The sequence below is a fragment of the Furipterus horrens genome, unplaced genomic scaffold (assembly GCF_987537825.1).
Source record: "Furipterus horrens unplaced genomic scaffold, mFurHor1.1.pri manual_scaffold_2, whole genome shotgun sequence".
In the NCBI taxonomy this organism is placed as follows: domain Eukaryota; kingdom Metazoa; phylum Chordata; class Mammalia; order Chiroptera; family Furipteridae; genus Furipterus; species Furipterus horrens.
Window position 1 is genome coordinate 91,094,771 of NW_028327172.1, and position 21,047 is coordinate 91,115,817.

The 21,047-nt window shown below is 44.4% G+C and overlaps 1 protein-coding gene across 14 annotated transcripts in view; it reads left to right on the top strand.

The window, feature by feature from the left end:
- The first annotated feature begins 768 nt into the window (after positions 1 to 768).
- POU2F3 (POU class 2 homeobox 3) overlaps positions 769 to 21,047 on the top strand; it is a 111,201-nt gene continuing 90,922 nt past the window's right edge. For 5 of the 14 annotated variants that reach the window (XM_090266130.1, XM_090266135.1, XM_090266121.1 and 2 more), the window contains exons 1-2: positions 769 to 977; positions 7,401 to 7,469. In XM_090266130.1, coding sequence (XP_090122256.1) covers positions 905 to 977; positions 7,401 to 7,469 — 142 coding nt within the window. In that variant the 5' untranslated portion in view covers positions 769 to 904. Of the gene's footprint in view, positions 978 to 5,262; positions 5,471 to 5,993; positions 6,115 to 6,879; positions 6,921 to 7,400; positions 7,470 to 21,047 lie in introns of those variants that run through there. The other 9 variants (XM_090266127.1, XM_090266131.1, XM_090266126.1 and 6 more) reach the window with 7 other exon arrangements.

The window sequence follows — 21,047 nt, forward strand, 5'->3', positions numbered from 1 at the left end:
ACCTGATTCCAGCAGGGCTTAGTTTGTCACTAGGGAATTGTGTGACTTTGTCACCTCCCAGCTCTATTGATGAGGAAGGCAGCTGTCCTCACAACCCCTCACATTGGTAAATAACTTTCACATCATCCTGTCATAGAGCTTCAGAGCAACCTGGGATCTGGGTGGGGCAGGCAAAGGGCAGTGTCTTCACTTGGAAAATGTGATAATGAGCTGAGAGCCCCATCTAGGTCCCAGGATGTTTCCAGGATGCATGAGAGCTGGTGAGCTTGGCCACCTGCTACCTCCTCTTAGGATTTTCACCCTGCCCCATTTTACAGAGAGAAACTAAGTTCAGGGAGATGAAAAGCCTTGTTTCACGTCACACAGCTGGTAAACGGTTGAGAGACAGAATTCCAAAACCGTATTCTTTCCGGCACACACTATAACTTCTCCAAATACTCCAGGCCCCTTGTTGCACTTACACTTCGGGCGTCTGTTCAAACGGAGAGCTCGGCCCCGCTGGGTAATTCTCTAGGGGTTTCTGAAAAGAGCAAGCTAGAGGAAGTCTGGGCCGCTGCGGGCGCGGGGCAGAGAGGCCCCCCAGGCTGGGCTGGGCATACAGGTGCTTCTCTGGGTCAGGACCCGCCCCGGCAGCACCCACTACCCCTCCCCAGGCCCCCTGGCTCCTCTTATGCAAATCGCTACTTTGCCTGGGCCGGGGGCCAGGAGCCCGAGCCCTGCCAGGGGGGGGGCGTGGCCGACGGCCCCCGCCCCGGCTGCGCGGCTGGCTCACCTGGGGCAAGTGACAGTCCTGGCCCCGCTGAGTACTGCCCGGGTGGGAGAAGCTGAGTGCGCGGCGACGGCGGCAGCGGCTGAGGGACGGAGGAAGGAGACCCTGGCTTCGCAAGGGGGTCGGCTGGGGCCCATGCGAGGAGCCTGCGGGGGCGCTTGTTTTGCCGCCTTGGGCACGATGGTGAATCTGGAACTTCTGCACACAGGTGAGGGAGGAGGAAGTGAGCTCTGAGTAGTCACGGCGGGAAGGGTCAAGGGAGAGGGCCACCATTCTAGGGGGTCTTATTTCCAGGTGGCCAGGAGAGGGCAGTGTGGATAGCTGGTCACCTTAGGGCGGATGTGGGGAGGTCGATGTTGGGGGGACCTTGAAAAAGAATGAAGGTGGGGGCTTTGGGATGGGGAGTGGGAGAGCTTCTGAAGCCTCCAATTTGGAGAGTAGCAGATGTATGGGACTTGGGTATGCCGAACTCCTGTGTCTCATTGAGGTAGCCTTATTCAATGATTGCAGAAATGTGGTTCATTCACACAGCCAGGGATGTGGACCTGGGAGCATATAAGTGAGGAAAATATGGGTATCCATTATGTTATGTGTTTGGTGTCCTGGGCTTTTATGTGAAATAAAGACGAAGTGGGTAACTGTAAGGTCTGGGCATGGGCTAGGGGGTTGGAGATGGCTAGAAGTGAGTGGGGCAGGGCAATTACAGAGGCACACCTGGGGCAGGTGTCATGCCACCATGTATTGATTAGGGCTTATGGAAGCATGTGTCCATGTGTATCAGAGGTAAGTCTACTTGTCCCCGTGTGAGATGAGAGAGGTGGTGGAGCAGACCCTATGTGTGAAATTGTGCCCACCCACATGCTCTGTGGGTCTTAGCAATGCTATAGATTCAGTGCATGGGGTGGAGGGGGGCTCCTGTCAGGAACTCTGTGGGACCCCTGTACGGGACGTGTAGAATAAGTGCTTGCATCTCTGTTTCCAAGAGGGAGTGGTGAGAGACACATTCTTTGTTCTCAGTGTCACATGTATTCAGATACCATGCCCTCCTTTCCTCAGGAGTGGGAACCTAGCAGATGGGAAAACTTTTCCAGGAGTCGGTTTTTCCTTTGTGAATGGTATGTGGGCACCCTGATGATCCTTTCTTCCACAGCTGAGTCAGGGCAGGAGTTACTATTCCTGAAGGATTGGGCTTGGTGGTAGGGTAGGCCTTCTGGAAGTCTGAGGACCTGAGCAGAGGACAGTTTCAAGGTAAAGAAAACTAAACTGAATTTGGCCATTTCAAACATCAATTTGCCTCTCAAAAGGGGCAGCACCCAATGACCTTCATTTAGGATTTCAGCACTGTTGATGGGAATTTTGTTACCTGCTCTCCTTTACGAATGAGAAAGGAGGAAAAGTTGAGGGAGGCAGTTTTTCCAATCCACCCCAAGGAGTAGAGCATGCCAGAGGCTTTGGTCCTTCCTGGGGCCCACCAATCCTGAAAACAAGCAGCAGTGAGTGCACACAGAGCCGTAGGGTGCACAGTTCTCCAGACATAAGACCTGCCTGGAAGGGTAGGTGAGGTTAAAGGAACCAACTGTGTCATCCAAAATTTGAGAACAATCTGTTTCCAGACCTTGTGGCACCAACACAGGGCTGAGTATACCTGGGGGCATATCTCCTGCTTTCCTTTCTTCATTTCCCACCAAGAAGGCCTTGGTTTGAATGGGAGCAGAATTCAGAAAGGTGGACCTCAGTATCAAGTTCTTTAGGGTCAATATCAGAGACTTCCTGGGTTCTTTTCACCTCATTGTGTATGGAGGCTACTGCTCTGGGGGAAATAGGAGAAAGTGAGACAGCAGGGAAGCAGTCTAGAGGCTAAGAGAGTCTCTAAGAAAACAGCGAGGTTGAGGAGAGAGGGCCTAGCTGCCACCCCCACCCCCCACCAATGCCTTGGCCTTGGAGGAAGCTCCAGGCTGATGCTTCTCAGAAGCCCCAACACCTGTCTCACTAAGGGGGAGACTGAGATAAAACTAAGGTGGGCATGACTCTTCAGGGTTGAGTCTCCATCTACCTTGAGTGATTCATCTCTCTGCATTTACCTGCTTCCCTTCTCCAGCCCACTGCTTTAGTCTGTCTTCCCTCAGGGCTGTCTGGGCCCCTCTGTGGTGCTTGGTTCCCCTTCAGGAGCACCTCAGAGGGCTCTCACAATTTGAGAATTTCTGTGGAATCTCTCTAACTGGATCTCCACTTGAAGGTTCTCTTTGCTGGGTTTTCTCAATGGTCCTTTCAGTCCAGGTCATCTTTGTAGGGTCTTTCAGTGTAGGCCCTGCTGTGGGTCTGTGAGGAAGAATCCCTCCTGCAGTGTCTCATTATGGGCCCTTCTCTAGGATCTCTAAGTCCAGGATCCTCTTAGTGGAACTTTGGTCTTTGGCATTCTATTTTTCCCCTCACAGTAATCCTATATCATGCTGATTCTTTATAAACAACACTTCTACTGTGAATTCCAAGCCCAGGGTCCCTGGGGACTCCGCAGTTGATTTGCTGGAATAGTTTGGGTGGTGGAAGGAGAGGAACAGGAGCATACAGAGTAGGGTGTGGGGCCCACCAATCAGACAGGTCCACAAGCACTGTGGCCCCTGAAAACCTGGGTAAAAGCCATGATCAGTCTGCCTGAGGCCTTGGCAGTTTGTATTTCATAGAACACCTCTCATATGGGAGCAGGAACACCTTAGCAGGCCTGAGGTCACCACACATGGGGGCACCCCAGCCAAGGAAGGGCTCCCTTCTCCCAGGTCAAAAACAGGAAAAAGGGTAAATAAGTCAGAGATTCAAATGGGGAAGAAGAGAAGACAGAGGAAAACAGTAAAAAGCCAGCCAGAGAGGGACACCTGGCTGGCCTCAGGCATCTCTTTTTCTGCCCTTCTCACTGTGAGCTGTTTTCCATTAGGGCTGGGAAAGAGGGATTAAGTGTCACAGACTGATACCAGTTACAGCCCAAGAGCACCATTTGAGTAGGAAAGCCTCATTGTGAGATGAAGTGGATTTCTCTTGAAGAAGAGTAGTCTCCTGCAGGAAAGTGTGGAAGTAATGACTGACTCAGAAGGAGAATTGCTTGGGTCCCTTGAATTCCCTCTGGAGGAAGTGCCCCCATCAGCAGGTGTGTGAAGGGGAAAATCAGGAGGGAGCTCCAGTCCCTTTCAAAAAGATGAAGATGGACAGTAGGAGAGAGAAGGGTGGCCCTCTGCTTTCCCCAGAGGCCCAAGACAGTGTGGACACTCAGCCTGTAGCCTAGGGGCAATGCTGCCCCTGGACTTTGTTCCTGCAGGCTCACGTACACATCCTGGTTCACAGATATGTAAGGAGGACCTACTCCTGTGTCATGCCAAGGCACAGGGAGGGGCAAGGTCAGCTGCCAACAAATTACCCCAGCTTTGAAGTGTGGGGATGCTGGACAGGCGGATGAAAGTCTGTGTCTGATATCTGGACTCTTACATAGAGCAGCTGAGCCTCCCCAGGAAAGGGAGTGATGGTAAAGAGTCTACTCAGTTGTGACTGAAATAAGAACAGCCAAGAAGCCTGGCCGCACCCTGCATCTCTCTCACTCACCCCTGCAAGTGCTATCTGACAGGTGAAGGGTTATGGCATCTTGGGGAGTTTCGGTGTTGGCCCATTTTTAGGCTGAGACCCCAAAAGGTTGTTCCACCCATTAACCTAAGTCTCCTACCCAACAGGAACAGGTTGTGAATATCTTAGCACTTTATGGCATTTAGAAGAGGTTTTACAGATTATCTCAGCCTCCCCTCCATTCAGGCACAAATCCCTGTTTAATCCAGAAGTGTCAGTGTGGCTTCCATAATGGCTGCATCAAACAAGTAGATGTCCTGACAGACTGTGGGGCCTTTGACTCCTTCAAAGTTATTTTTAGACATGATTAGGACTACCTTTTAAGCTCACTGAAAGGATGAGTAAGATCGCTTTTTGGTATATTTAAAGGCAATGCAGGAGATGGGTGTTGAAAGAGTTTGGGTTATAGGCATAAAATTATGATTTTGCTAAAAAGTTAACCTTCTTAAATGCCAGGAGTTTGAAATAAGCTGATTCAGAGAATCTGATCATCATTCCAGCCTTACTGTATCTTGAACTCTTCCTGTCCCCATGGGCATTTTTCCTATGGGACCAGAATTTGGAGAATGCCAGTGGTTCCCCAGGTAATAGACAAATTATAATAGTGATGAGACAAAAAATTAAAGCTGTTCATTGTACTAGGAGAAGGGGACTAATATCAAAACCTAAGTATCTGTTTAGTTCATTCATTTATCACATGCTTACTTTGTGCCAGGCAGTTTTCATTTGTTCCTCACAAATAAGTCTGGGAATTATCTTTATTCCAATTTTTTTTAGTTAAGAAAACTGAGGTTCAAATATGTGACCAGGGTCCGCCAGCTAGTTAGCGATGGCACTGGAATTAAACCCAGGTCTTTCTGCCACTAAAACCATTCTCTGAATTCCAGGTGATACTGAAGCGTATTAAAAAGTCACCAAGAGGAGAACTCTCCACCTCCCATATTTTCCCACCAGTCTCTGACTTTTTCTCAGCACTGCCAAAGAATCCCTATGGAAAAGTGAGAGCTGAGCTCATCTGTGTTAGACCATGCCTAGCTCCAGGAGTAGTACTTATGGATGGGATAAAGCAAAGCCCATTTTTCTATTGGTGTGAAGGTGAGCAGCAGCAGAAGCCCTTTGCAGATGTGTCCAGGTGGCCCACACTAGTTAGTCTGAATATTAATGCATGACAGACTATACAGAGAATTCCAAACTGCAGCAGGAAGGACTTGGGCTCAAGAAATCCTTTCCTAAATGTAGTACACTGGAACAGGGGCAGGGTGTGGTTTCAGGGTCTCCCCTAGAGGTCTGTGACCATGCAGGACGGTGGAGGTCTGGGGAGGCTGAATGGAGTTCCAAGTATTTGCATGGGAGTTGTCAATTGGGCAGGTCTCAAAAACATTACTCAAACCACAGTGGCTCTCAAGGTTGCTTACTTCCTCCCTTACTTCTGGGATGTTCTAAGGGCTAGAGAGCCTCAAGACTCCCTAGCTCTTGTCTTGCATGGCAGGACAGTCACCCCTCCTATCCTGTAGTCATTATAACCCCATAGGCCACAATTTAAATATCTGCCATAGCCACACACGTTATTGCCCTAAAAAACTAATAAGTAGGTTTCTCCTCATTTTCCCTGAAGCAGAGGTCCACCCTTTCCCCTCATCCTGATCATCTCCAGATCTCTGGGTGGCCAGACTGCCAGCTGCCTGATTACCTCATGCAAATTAAGGCTGCCTGCTTAACTGGGATTGGCTGGTGACCAGGTATGTGAATTGGCTCACTAAGACTATCTGGTTTGAAAGAGTTAAAATGCTATCCCAGAGAAGAGCGTGGGGGATGAGGCTCAACACGATTTATATAGAATATTCATCTGTCTTTAATGCTTCAGTATTTGGGTAGTTTAATAAGGAGGGTAATTGAGTGAGTTAGTTTTAAGTTGCCTCTTTCCTTCTCTCTTCTGACTCTGGAGGAGACTTGCGGGCCTCTTAGATGATGGCAGCTGTCTGTTGTAGGTAAATGTTTCGTTTATTGAAATAAAGCAGTGCAGAGAAGCCAAACTTATAGCACTTGGGGGCTGAGATGGGCCTTGCCTAGGTCTTCTCTCTCTCCAGGACACTGACTAGGTCTTCTCTCTCTTCAGGGCACTGCCCCACCTGCCATTCCTTTTTCACTGAGTACATTGGAAGTATAGGGGAGAAAGTAAGGATCCCCAAAAGAGTAATATCTCCAAGGAGGACCACAGAGGACCTAGGATTTGAGTCCTAGAGAGTGAGCTGCTGACCTCTGAGACCCAGAGAACAGAGGCAAAATTGGAGAAGAAACGTGAGATGGTGAAGCCTTGGTTCAAGGGTACTCTTACCTTCCAGGGTAGAGTAATTATAAAAGAAGGAGGAAAGATGGATATTTCTTATGTTACATTAAAAAGTAAAACAAATTCCCCAAATCCAAAATGAAGTGAGGATTAAGAATGGGAAGCATTCTCCCCTACTCCCACTACATTCCTCCCCTTGTTAACTTTTTACCAACAGAGCCTGGTGATAGAAGGATATGGTGATGAATGATGCAAAAGGTGAGAGACCTAGCCGTAGCATGGGAGAAAGGGAAACTAAAGGCAAGGGAAAGGAGCCAAGCATGAGAGGAGGGTATATGTGCCCAGAGCTTATGAATATTCTAATACTTGGGTGTTCAGGAATCAGGAATTTGAAAGTCTGATGATTGTTGTAATTACACATTCATCTTTGCTCTTAAAGCCAAATATGTCAAACCCTGGTTGCTGTGGCTCAGTGGGTTGATCATCGGCCTGTGAGCCAAGTGTCGCTGGTTTGATTCCCAGTCAGGGCATATAACTAGGTTGCACGTCAGGTCCCCAGTTGGGGGTGCAAGTGAGAGGCAACCACACAGTGATATTTCTCTCCCTCTCTTTCTTCTTTCCCCTCTCTCTAAAAATAAAATAAACAAATAAATAAATAAATTATTATTTTTTAAAGCCAAATATGTCATAGCAAGAAAAATCATCACCTATTATTAAAATCAGTTGTTTTCCCTGTAGATATCAAGATGAGTGGGAATGTAGCAGATTCCACAGATGTTTGCAGTGCTGTCAGCCAGGTGGAGACAGGTAAGGGTCTCCTCTTCTGGGGAACGGAACAAGGAAACAGCTGGTGGGGAAAAGCTGTTGAAAGTCTTCAAACAATGTGGTATCTCTTTTGTTTGGTCTTTTAGCCAATCAGACCCAAAAGCTGGCTCTTAGGGAATGAAGGAATTCTTTAGAGACATGGGCTATGACACTGCCACCTTTGAACAGTACATATTGGTCTACAGTGGAACAAAATATCTGGAACTAGGCTAGAAAAAGGCCAGATCATTAAAAACAAAACAAAAAATTTAGGAAGAAGATTCACTTCTTGATGCAAAATTCCAACACCCCTAAAAGCAGCAGGTTGTGTTCCCAGCTGCTACTGGCTGACAGAGGCAGAACCTGTCTTTAGTAGATGGGGACTAGAGCCTTTTAATCTCAGATTTCTCAGTAGTTCTAATCAAGGAACTAATGAAAGACACCCTGTGTAAATGTTCCTCTTCCAAATTATGTGCGTGTGGGTGGTAAATAGACTTAGAGCAAAAGGGTTGGTGGCTGGAGATGACTTGGCTTTATGAAGAAGAAAAAGAGGACAGGGAAGAATTGAGAAGAAAGTTTCATACCTGTCTTCTTTTAACTCTATAGTCCAAGCCTTGCTTTGAAAACTCCATATACTTAAAAATAACTTAAAGAAAGGTGAGTATAAATTTTAACACCGCCAAATAACTTTAATAGCATCCCAATAAGGCCTCAATTAGTCTTTGATCTGGATCATTGGAGATGTAGAAATTAGAAGTGGAAGAAAATTGAAGCCTCACAGAGCTAAAATCTTTTCCTAGGTCTTCAGGTGCAGCCTAGTTCCACTCTTAAAGCTAAAAGTCTTGAAATAAAGGACAGAAATAATTGGGGTCATGAGGAGTGGGGCATCAGCAGGATGCATTTACCATAAACTTTTCTGTCCAAAATTTAATATTAAAACAATATCTATTTGCACAGGTAGAGCTACAGGCTTCTTATTTTGATTTATGTATACGGACAGCTTAACTAGGAGAATATGAGCCATTTGTATCCATTTTGCAATTGAATTATTAGATGAGTATATTTCCCTAAGGTTCTGTGGGGTGGGACACCTGTTCCTCTTATTTGAGAAGAAAATTCTTTTCAATCTCAAAAACTCCAGTCTGGCTGGAGACTGATAGGTGTAGTCTAGGCTCAAGGACACTATCCTAGGGAAAACTTCAAGTCTAAAAGCCAGGATTCAGAAGTTTGGTCACCCTTTACTGGCTGGCTGGAACCAACTCTGTTCACCTGGGCCAGGTATACTGCCCCAGGTACATGGGGGCACAGCTAAGAGAATATCCATGTGGGAAGAAGACCACACTTAGCAGGCTGTCTTTAATAGATGGGGACTAGAGCCTTTTAATCCCAGATTTCTCAATAGTTCTAATCATGGAACTCATGCTCTGTTACTAGTTACATGACAAAGTCATGGTGATCATGTTGGGGGATAAGAAGGAGCTACACACAGAACCCCAAAAGGTGAACCAGGAGAGGGAGGGAGTTCAGATCCTGGGTTGGGATTAAGAAGGTTAAAGCATTACTGACAATCCAAGCAAATTCTGGCCTCCTATCTGGGACTGTGGGAGCTATGTACAGACCAGATCCTAAGGAGAAAAAATCCAGATATAAGCTGAGACTTTTGGAATTTGACCATCATCCCAGGGTTACTGCCAATTCAATATGTGACCTTAAACCAGCCACTTTGCCTCCTTAGGAGGCAGGAACAGATGACCTTTGAAGAGTGGATTTAGAATCAAACAGACCTGAGATAAAAATCACAGCTCTGCTGCTTACTGGTTGCATGATCTGATAAGTTAATTTAACCTTGTCTCTTCTGTAAAGGGGGACAATTAATGCACATCTTCGAGAATGGGTTGAGAGTTAGCTGAGATTATGTTTAAAGGCCTTGGCACAGTGCTTGGCACATGGCAGCTGTGATCATCATTACCTCTAATGACATCATTAGGATTATGTGATTCTGTAATATACAGAGTAAACATCAGTACTTAGAGCTTTGGGGATGTGGGTAGCTGGGGTGCCCTTCTCTCCTTCATTCAAGCCAAGTGTGTCAGCCCTGGAGGTTGATTTTTCTCCTTTCACCATTTAGTAAAGGATTCTAGTGGCTCCTTACCTCCAAGGAGACCATGAAGTCCACGCTGTCTGGAACTTCTCCACCCCTGGTCTTTCACTTATGAGGCTCAGTTCAGTGGCTGGTAACATCCACACTAAGGTGATCACCAACTTATTGCTTGTTTTTAAGGGCAAAAAAAAAAGAGGTAGCTAATTAAAGTAACCAAACTTCCTGGAAGGTCATTCTGACTCATTTTTTTACAGAGGAGAGCTTATTATGAGTCACAGTGGTTATTAACTTGGTTTAATGGCTTTCTTTGGATTTTTAAAAGGCAGATTCCCCTTCCCAGCAGTGCATGAACTAAGGTGTAGTTTGTGTCTGGTTTAAAGGAACTATAAACTAAGATGACCTAGAAAGCCCTAGCACCCTGAGATCACTCTCTGTATTGTGTGAAATTCTCAAAAGGCACAAGTTGTGGGGGAGCTGGGAAAGAAAGTGACTTTTCCCATCCACAGTGGCCTAGATGCCAAAGGAAATCATTCTCAGGTGCAGACATAGACATCCTGGTTTGTAGAGGCCTGGCAGGGAAGGTCTTTTTTCCCTTTCTTTCTGCCTATTCATTTGTTGAAGCATGGATGGAGGACAAACTGCCCATGACCTCAGAGTATGACAGCATTAAGGACCAGAGGAGGCTCCCAATCCCCAATTCAGTGTTCTTTCTATACTCTTCAGAGGACTGGAGCCAAGCTGTTTCTAGATTTCTGTACTATCAGCTTTTCGGTGACTTCCTTTTACCTCCTTATCTGTTGTTACTTCTCCTTCATTTTGGATGCTGACAGCATTTTTTGTTGTTATTCTCAATTGAGTGGTTGATAAAGATATACGCAACACACATTTCAGAAGCCTCCAGGTATGTCACTGACAACCCCCACATACCCAAGCAGCTAACCTTATGACTTTTGGTCACACTGGTTTCAGCACAGCCTCAAACTCAGAGTAGAACAAATCTGGTGAAAGGAGGGAAAGAGCAGTTACATTCATGGAGCCTCCTCCTCATACCCAGGCACATATATATGTACCCCAAACTTTACATACGTAATCTCATTTTTTGTTCTTACAATTCCTGTTTTTTTTACCAATGAGGAAATTGTGGCTCAGAATGAGAAAATAACTTCCCCAGGGTCACACAGCTTCTAACTAGGAATCAAACTCAGGCCTGTCTAACTCCAGGTTCTGCCATGATCTCCTTGCAGACTATTGGGCAAGTGTTTCCTCATCTGGACCTTTATTTTTCTTCTCATAAAGAAGGTATTTGTATAATCTCTAAGGGCTAAATTTTAAAAGGTGTATATACCGTTCCATTTTTCCAAATTCTCTCCCATCAGTTTCCACACTCTGCATTTATGTGTAGGCTTTTCTCAGTGCCAAACTCTCCCTCTCTACCTTGGGCTCAGAAAGATGAAGAAATAGTCCTGTCCTCACAGGGCCTTTATTTCAGTGCAGGAATCCCAGGGTGGAGTGGATAACAGTACCAACTTGTGTCTGGAAGAGCACACTCAAACACAATGCTTTTGGCCTTCACATCAATTTTGTGAGTGTAGATATTGTATCCTGCTTCACAGATGAGGGAGTTGAGGATGGTAACGAGAAATAATATTAGCTGATTTTCTCAATATCCCATACCTAGTAAATGACAAAATTAAACCTGGGTCTTTCTAGTGACTTTTATTCAAAGATGGTGGTGGGAAGATTGGGGACCAACATGAGGAACCAGAGACAGAGGATACAGAAGAGTGGCAGCAGCAGGGGAGATGGCAAAATTATAGTTGGTGGCACCGATGACAAGAGTTAGAGGTCAGCAAAGTGCATGGAAGGTGGGTTGATCTAGTTCAGGAGGCAGAGCCCTATGTGGGACCAAAATATGTTTGTTGAGGAGGAGAGGGAAAGGGCTGGGGTCACCTCTCTCCCTTCTGTGGAGGGTTAGAATCTAGCATCAGAGAACTTTCTCCTTCCCATCTTTTATCCTGAAACAGACTCACCAATACACCAGCTCCCTCCTACTCCATCACCCCTTTTGACAAGGGGTGTGGGGTGGGGTTGCAAACTCAAATGACAATGGAACAAATGCCTTAGCACCCTTGTCCTACTCAGAGATCTGGGAAAAAAGGACTCTGAGGAGAGCCCAGAGGAAGAAAAGGAGAGCTAGGAATAAGGAAGGACTGGGCTTTGTCAATTGTCCCTTCTTGCTGCCCTTCCTCTTCAGCTTCCACTGTCTTGTCTGTGTGGTAGAAGGACTAACACCTGTCACACTCTCTAGAAGGATCACCGAGGTGAGTTAGCTTTCTGGGCAACCTGTGCAGAAAGTCTTCACTTAACCCTGGGAACTTTCAACATGGCTTTATGAAGGAATAGACATGATTCTTGTAAGATCCCAGAGAGAGAATGAGTATCTGACCCAAGACTAGAAAGTCCTTCTCAGCCAGTGCGTTTTTGGGGCCTCCTGTCTCCACCTGTACTGAGTTCCCAAGAAAACAAGTTGAGGAGAGAGAAAATGTGTGTCATCATGACCCAAAGGTGAGGATCCAGGCAGAAACAGGCAGAAAACTGTAGAAATGAATGTGGTTTTTCAATGCAAATACTTATTAAATAAAAGTATTCTTTCAAGGACAGAGAAGACAGGAGAAATCTAGGAAGTACTTGGGGTAAGGGAAGAGTTGGAGGGAAGTGTAGAAGAGTCTCCTATTGACAGCCTTTTCTAAGTGAGGCACATGTGTACATACACACACATACACCCTCCAGTTTTTAATTGAATGACATAGAGGGTGTGAAAGCACTTTGTAAAGTGTATACATTACAAATACAATCTATCATTAGGTTGATAATTATTGGAAACCTTCAGGATATAAATAAAGAGCTCTGTCACTGAATGATTTAAGACAAACCTGCTTGTGCCCTGGACTTGAGTTTTCTACCTGTGATGTGGGGAGAAAAGTGCTACAGAAGTAGAATGAAGGGGGTGGGCTAGGTGGTCCCCAGGATTTGAGCCTGTTAACTCTGATCCTGTGCCTCAATATGTACCCATTCCATCCCTCACCTTTCTGGAAGAGAAAAATGAAGCTACAATCCCTTCAGACATCCAGGAGGCACTGATATGAATTCCTGAGGATGTAAGGATTCTGAGAGGACATCTTATCTATACCTCTCTTCCTCGGAGACATTTCAAAACCATCTTTGGAAAATGAAAAGAATCTACTATTCTTAGAGATTTTTTCCCCTCTTATCTGTCCTCCACTCTTAAGAAAAGCTAATCCCACAATTTCTCTTGGCCACCTATTCTGGTAGGGTATAATCCTCAGTGCCTGGTAGTGCTTTCTTATCTCTTACCAAGGATCCTCATGCTGCAGCATAAGCCCATTGCCTCTGATTTTAACCTTCTCAATACAGAGTGGCTTCCATCCCACATTGTTTCCATTTTCTGTGACAGGGAGATTAGAAGGTCTCATTGACCACACAGGCTTCATACTATGGCTCTGTATGCTCGAGATCTTGGGAGAACAGCCTGTGTTGTCAGGAATCCCCTATGTGCTTCTAGCAATCAGAGAGCCTTAGCAAATAAAACAGCCGCAACAACCTCTCACACCTGTACCACCACTTACAACTCACATAAACTTTACTTTTTTGTTCATAGAGTCTCAAACCCAAGCCTACAGTGTAGACAAGGCAGGACCATACTGCTCAGATGAGCTGTGGAAGGCTGGGCTAGTCCTGCCTAACACCACTTCCTCTTCCTTTTGGAGGTCGATTGAAGGAAAAGCTCTTCCCACTACCCCTCCCTACCATCTCTTTGGCCCCCAGAAGAACATGGACCCCCTTTCTTTTCAACCTAAGAGGGAATAAATTGAGGGACCTGGTGGGGGTCACTCACGTGCTGTTCTTACCAACTTGAGATCCACTTAGTTTCATCACTTGTCATTCCTTAGAGCACTGCTTGTCAAACAATCTGGGGTACAGAACCAGTACTTCCAGAATGTCATAGACCAGTACTTGGTCAGCTGTGCAGGATTGGCACATAACTGGCACCCACCACACTCATTCAGCAGGACCCAAATTGCTCTACACTTGCATCAACAGGGAGAGCCCACTAATCAAGTGCTTGGGGTGCTCTTACTATTTCTAAATTCTTACTCTCAGTGTGTGTACATATCTGGTCTCACCCCTTCGTAGACAGTTCACAGACCAGCTTCAGATGGTGGAGCACACTTAGGTGCTCTGCCTTGGAGTAGTTTGCAGTGTATATCAGAATATCCCTTTCCTTTGGCATCCATGAAGCAATGGCTACAACTGACCGTGGGTACATCTCATGACCTTCTTAACATTCCTTCTACTCTTACTGTGAGCATTGTTGGAGTGACAAGAGGAGGTCCACCAGGAGAGGGGGTTCCAGGATATCCTTTGCTGGCAGGGGTGGAATGATAACACCTGCACATAGGCTAAGAGACTGGGTATTGAGGAGCATCCAGAGACTCAGGCGACTGTAGCTTTCTGGGCCTCAGCCCTTCACTAAGTCACCAAAATTGTAGCACCCCTCCTCCCTAGCTGTGAGTAAATGCCTCTGGTGTCTTGGGTCCATCCTCCTCCTCAAGAAACAATTAGGGCAGTGAACACCCGGTGTGGAAAAGTGCTAAATAAGTGGAAAAAGAATTTAAAGTAAATTCAACCAAATTAAGATTTCTTAAGGTCTTCAGGAGCATCCCAAATCCAGGCAACTGAAATGCAGTTACATTTTGTTCTGCCCCAACCTACAAGTACACAAATACACACACATACAGACTCACACTCAAAAAAAATATTCCCACCCTCTGGAAAGGCTGAGGGGTGAATCCACTGGCAGTCTTTCTTTCTGGTCCAGGCTGCTGTGTCAAAGGCAGGCTTGGATCCTTGAGGGGCCTTGGGAAGCTAAAGGAGGGGCAGGAAAAGGGAAGCTGGAGTCTCAGTCAGCATTTGATGACGGGTCTCTTGAGTTTAAATACCTCCCCCAGGCAAGGGCTTTGCTAAGGATGACCCAGCATTAGGAAGAGTTGCTGAGGGGAGAAGCTTAGTCCAGCTTCCCTCTCACTCCTGCTCCCCACAGCCTTTGGTCCGTGAGGAGGGGAAAGAGTCAGCTTAGTGTCCTTCAAAGGGAAGCTGTATAAGGTCATCCCAGCTGAGGCTGTTTCCCCCTTACTGGAGCCTCAGGGTCTGGCAGGGCAGGCCAGGGGCAGAATCTCATTTCTAGGGACTTCAGCCACTGACACTTCAAAGTCCCCTCCTGGGACATCCATGGACTAGTGCTCAGTGCTGGTGGTGAGGGGAAGGTGCTCCTTGGGTAACAACAGGGCCATGGGAGACTCAGGGAGGGCGGTCCAGCCTTTGTACCAAGCCAGGAGCATGGGAAACTGAGCTGCAGGCATCTCCCAAAAAGCACCAGTGCTAACTGACTCAAAAAAGAATAGGTGTTAATTTGCATGGCATTTTACATACAGATTTTTATGCCGTGCTTTTCACCTCCTGCCACTGACACCTCCAAAGACCCCTAGGTCTCCCCTCTCCTGCCCCCAGAGTAAGGGTGTTGCTATGTGTCCTCCAGACTGCAGAATGTTCCTCCCACCACCTAGCCCATCCTTGGATTAGCCCAGAGGAGGGTGGAGGACAGCTCTTGGCCTCACTTGGGTGTGCCCAATCCAGGATTGCCAGAGAGGTGCAGGCAGGTGCCTGGCAGATCTGGGCCCTGCTGGTTTCCTTAGTTAGGGGCACCTCGGCTAGGGGCACCCTACTTGCCTGCAGTGAGGCCTCCCTAGTAGGGGGATTACCCCCACCCCCACCCTGCCCCTTTGGGAGCCTGCTCAGGCTGGAAGCCAGAGAGAGTTGCTGAAAAGAGAGAGGAAGCTCAGTGGTAGCTATAATGACAGGGTCTGGGCAACCGATTTGCATAGGGAGGTGATTTCCATACTTCAGTGTGAATTTCCATATCCCTGCCTCAAAGCCTGTTGGGGCAGAGAGGGGGAGAAGTCATTTGAAATTCAAATGAAGATGATTAAGGTTTTCTTATGGAGGAAAGCTTGGACAAAAGTTAGTTAAGATAGCTGGCAAAAGTCTTCTCTGGCTCAAAGTTATTAAATAGGAAGCAGCATTTAGCTGGCTTCCTCCTACCTATCTGTGAGGGCCCTGGAGATCTGCTTGTGGTCTGGGTAGGCTGGGTATTAGAATGAACCAGCTGGGTCTTTATCCTCTCCTGTCCCTGGACTCAGTTTGCCTCTCAGTGACCTGAGGATGCTTGAGCTCATGAGGACCGTTGAGCGCGTTCTGATTCTGGGCTCAGTCCTACCTCCCTCTGGTGACTGTGAAATTGGTGAGACAGTCTGTGCTTTCTTGTTTGGCCGAGGAGGTGTAAAGACAGGTGGATTCTGAATTCATCTCTACCACTAATCTGTGCCCTTGGACCACTCATCTCAGCTTCCCATCTTTGGGCCTAAGTTTGTGCATTAGATGAAGAATTTGAACTTGCGGGTCTCTGAAGTCACTTCTAACTCTAAGATGCTGTGATCTCTGAACATATTCTAATCCTTTGCACACGCCAGTTATTATTTGTAAGACACGTTGATGTGAACTGCTGTACTCCTCAGTTCCTCTAATGTGTTAGGAAAGACACCCTTGTTCCTCAGCTTACCAAGGTGCAGTCATTAAGACCATAGACTTTGGAGCTAGAGTCTGAATTTAGATCCCACCTTCTCTATTTACTAGTTATATGTAACCTCGCTGCTCAGTTTCCTGGCTATAAAATGGAGGTAATCATAGTACCTATGTCCTGGGTTGCTGTGAGGATTAAAGGAGTCAACAACATTTGTTCTGTAATTAGAACAGGGCTTATCACAGAGAAATACTATTTGTTAATATTACTATCAGAAGAACAAAGTGTCCACACGATGGGGCAAAAACTCAGCAGCAAATCCACAGAAACTCAATTAGGAATACAGACTGTCCCCTCAGCAGACCGGCCTGTGAATTCATTCACTTGTGGCCAAACACACTGTCATATTCATTTGTATTTGGGAGCAGGAAGCATGTTTCGGCTAAGGGCTCCAGGAACAGCTATCAAAGCTTAGTGGTCACTTCACCAAAAGCCCACCCAGGTAGTCTGTCACTTGAACCCAGAGTGGTCTCCTGGTATCCATCATGACTCAAATTTGTCTTCACTTCTCAGGAAGTAGGGTAATGGCAGGAAGAAGGGGAGAGAACTAATGGACTAATCCCCTCCTCCTACCACCCAGTGCTTAGATGAGACAGAGTCAATGAAACTAGAGGATATTTATAGTTCTGGAAAATCTAAAGGTCCTTTTTTACCCTTGAGTTTCAGTATCAACTCCTTACAAGGTTTATTTGGAGATAGCATGGTGTGGGTATGAACAGCCTTAGCTGGTGAATGGACATGGGTTTCAGTTACTAATCAGTAACCTTGGAGGAGTTGATTAACCCCTTTGATATTCAACTTTCCTCATCTGTATAATAGGACTAATAAGAGCACCTACTCATAGGGCGATTTTGAGGATTAAATGATGTCATGTATTTAAAATGTTTACTACAGAACTTGGTACATAGTCAATGCTCAATAAATGTCACCTGTTAATTAGTTCTTATTTGAAAACAGTGTTTTGCTGCCAAATGTTTTAAAATTCTTTGATCTAGTTCTAGTCTCCTATTTCATGAGGAAAGAGATTGGGGTTAGAAAAAGGAAATGACATTCCCAAGGTCACAGTGAGAGTTTGAAACTGATGTTTCTTTTTTTTTATTATTATATTTTTAAGATTTTACTCATTTTATTTTTAGAAAAAGGGGAAGGGAAGGAGAAAGAGGGAGAGAAACATCAATGTGTGGTTGCTTCTTGCATGCACATTGTGGTTGACCTGGCCCACAAATGAGGCACGTGTCCTGACTGGGAATGAAACAAGTGACCCTTAGTTTCGCAGGCTGGCACTCAATCCACTGAGCCACACCAGCCAGGACTTATTTATTTTTATTTATTTTATTTAAAAAAAAACTTTTATTTGGTCCTTTATACATGTTCTTTGACCAAACCTTTCCCTTTCTTACCCCACTTCATTCCCTCTCTCCTCCCCTCTTGTCACTGTTAGTCTACTCCTTCTTTACATGCATCTGCTTCAATTTTGCTCATTTCTTTGTGTTGTTCATTAGTTTCCTGTATTAGGTGATATCATATGGTATTTTTCTTTCATTGCCTGACTTACTTCACTAAGCATAATTCTCTCTAGTTCCATCCATGTTGTTGCAAATGGTAGGAGTTCCTTCTTTCTTTCTGCTACATAGTACTCCATTGTGTAAATGTACCACAGTTTTTTGATCCATTCATCTACAGATGGGCCCTAAGGTTGTTTCCAGCACTTGGCTATTATAAATAGTGCTACTATTAACATAAGGGTGCATAGGTTCTTTCGAATTGGTGTTTCAGGATTCTTCTAATATAATCCTAGCAATGGAATAGCTGGTTCAAAAGGCAGTTCCATTTTTGTTTTTGGGGGGATATTCCATACTGTTTTCCATAGTGACTGCATCAATCTGCATTCCCATAAACAGTGCACTAGGGTTCCCTTTTCTCCACATCCTCACCAGCACAAGTTGCTTGTTGATTTGTTGATGATGGCCATTCTGACTGGTGTGAGGTGATATCTCATTTGGTTTTTATTTACATCTCTCTGATAGCTAGTGATGTTGAGCATTCTTTCATATGCCTATGGACCCTCTGTATGTCCTCTTTGGAGGAGTGTTTGTTCAGGTTCTTTGCCCATTTTTTAATTGGGTTGTCTGTCTTCTTGGTGTTGAGTCATATAAGTTCTTTATATATTTTGTAGATCATTCCCTTGTCTGAGGTATCATTGGCAAATATATTTTCCCATATGTTTGCTTCCTGTCCATCTTGCTGATGTTTTCTTTTGCTGAGCAGAAACTCTTTAGTTTGATGTAGTCCCACTTGTTTATTCTTTCCTTTATTTCCCTTGCCTTAGGAGATATATTGGTGAAAATATTGCTACGTGGGATATCTGAAATATTCCTGCCTATGTTTTCGTCTAGGACTTTTATGGTGTCATGGCTTACATTTAAGTTTTTGATCCATCTTGAGTTTATTCTCGTGTGTGGTGTAAGTTGGTGGTCTATTTCATTTTTTTGCATGTCACTGTCCAGTTCTCCCAGCACCATTTGTTAAAGAGGCTCTTCTCACTCCATTTTATGTTCCTTCCCCCTTTGTCCAATATTAGTTGACCGTATAGATGTGGGTTTATTTCTGGGCTCTCTATTATCTTCCATTGACCTATATGTCTGTTCTTATGCCAGTACCAGACTGTTATGACTACCGTGGCCTTGTAGTATAATTTGGTATCAGGTATTGTGACCCTCCTACTATGTAGTTCTGTCTCAAGATTGCTGTAGCTATTTGGGGTCTTTTTTTGTTCCATATAAGTTTTTGAAGTATTTGTTCTAGTCTGTGAAATATGGCATTGGTATTTTAATAGGGATTGCATTGAATCTATAGATTGCTTTGGGTTGTATGGACATTTTAATGATGTTGATTCTTTCCATCCATTAACGTGGTATATGCTTCCATTTATTTGTATCTGTCTTAATTTATTTCTTCAGTGTTATATAGTTTTCTGAGTACAGGTCTTTTACCTCCTTGGTTAAGTTTATTCCTAGGTACTTTATTTTTCCTGTTGCTATAGTAAATGTGATTTTTCTGTTTTAGTTTCTGTATCTGATATTTCATTGTTGGTGTACAGAAATGCCTTTGATTTCTGAATATTGACTTTGTACCTTGCTATTTTGCCAAATTCACTTATTAGGTTGAGTAGTTTTTTTGTGGAGTCTATAGGGTTTTCTATGTACACTATTATGTCATCAGCAAATAATGACAGTTTTACTTTTTCTTTTCCAATTTGGATGCCTTTTATTTCTTTTTCTTGTATGATTGCTTTGGCTAGAACTTCCAAGACTATGTTGAATAGGAGTGGAGAGAGTGGACATCCCTGTCTTTTTCCTGATCTCAGGGGGAATGCTTTCAGTTTTGGCCCATTGGGTATGACGTTGGCTTCAGGTTTCTCGTACATGGCCTTTATTATGTTGAGGTATGCTCCCTCTATTCTCATTTTGCTGAGTGTTTTCATCATAAATGGATGTTGTACTTTGTCAAATGTTTTTTCACCATCTATTGATATGATCATGTATTTTGGTCTTTAATTTTGCTTATGTGGTGTATTATGTTTATTGATTTGAGAATATTAAACCATTCTTGCATCCCTGAGATGAATCCCACTTGATCGTGGTGTATGATCTTTTTCATGTGTTGCTGGATCCAGTTTGCCAATATTTTGTGGAGGATTTTAGCATCTATGTTCATCAGCGATATTGGCCTGCAGTTTTATTTCTTTGTTGTGTCTTGACCTGGTATTGGAATTAGAGTAATACTGGCTTCATAGAAAGAGTTTGGGGGTCTTCTCTCTTCTTGGATTTTTTGGAAGAGTTTGAGAAGGATAGGAGTTAGTTCTTTCCTAAATGTTTTGTAATTATCGCCAGTGAAGCCATCTAGTCCAGGGTTTTGTGTGCCTGGAGTTTTTTGATTACTGCTTCAATTTCACTAGCTGTTATTGGTCTATTCAGACTTTCTGCTTCTTCTTGATTCAGTTTTGGAAGATTTTATGCTTCTAGAAATTTTTCTATTTCATCTAGGTTGTCAGATTTCTTGTGATACAATTGTTCATAGTAATCTCTTACAATCCTTTGTATTTCCGTGATATCAGTTGTGATTTTTCCTCTTTTTTTTCTAATTTTATTTATTTGGGCCTTTTTTTTTTTTTTCTTGATGAGCCTGGTTAAAGGCTTTTCAATTTTGTTGATCTTTTCAATGAACCAGCTCCTGGTTTTATTGATATTTTGAATTGTTTGTTTAGTCTCTATGTCATTTAATTCTGCTCTGATCTTGATGATTTCCTCCCTTCTACTTTCTCTGGGCTTTGTTTGTTGTTGTTCCTCTAATTCTTGTAGCTGTAGGGTTAGATATTTTTATGTGAGATTCTTCTATCCATTTTTAGGTAGGCCTGTATTGCTATGAACTTTCCTCTCAGGACTGCTTTCACCCACAAGTTTTGGGTTGTTGTGTGTTCATTGTCATTTGTTTCCAGAAACTTTTTGATTTCTTCCTTGATATCATTGTTAACCCATTCATTTTTTAATAGCATGTTATTCATTCTTCATGAGTTTGAATGTTCTTGAGTTTTTTCCTTGAGGTTTATTTCCAGTTTCAAGCCATTTTGATCTGAAAGATGCTTGATATAATTTCAATTTTCTTGAATTTGTTGAGGCCAGTTTTGTTCCTGCCATGCTGCCTATCTTTGAGAATGTTCCATGTGCACTTGAAAAGAATGTATGTTTTGCTTCTTTGGGAA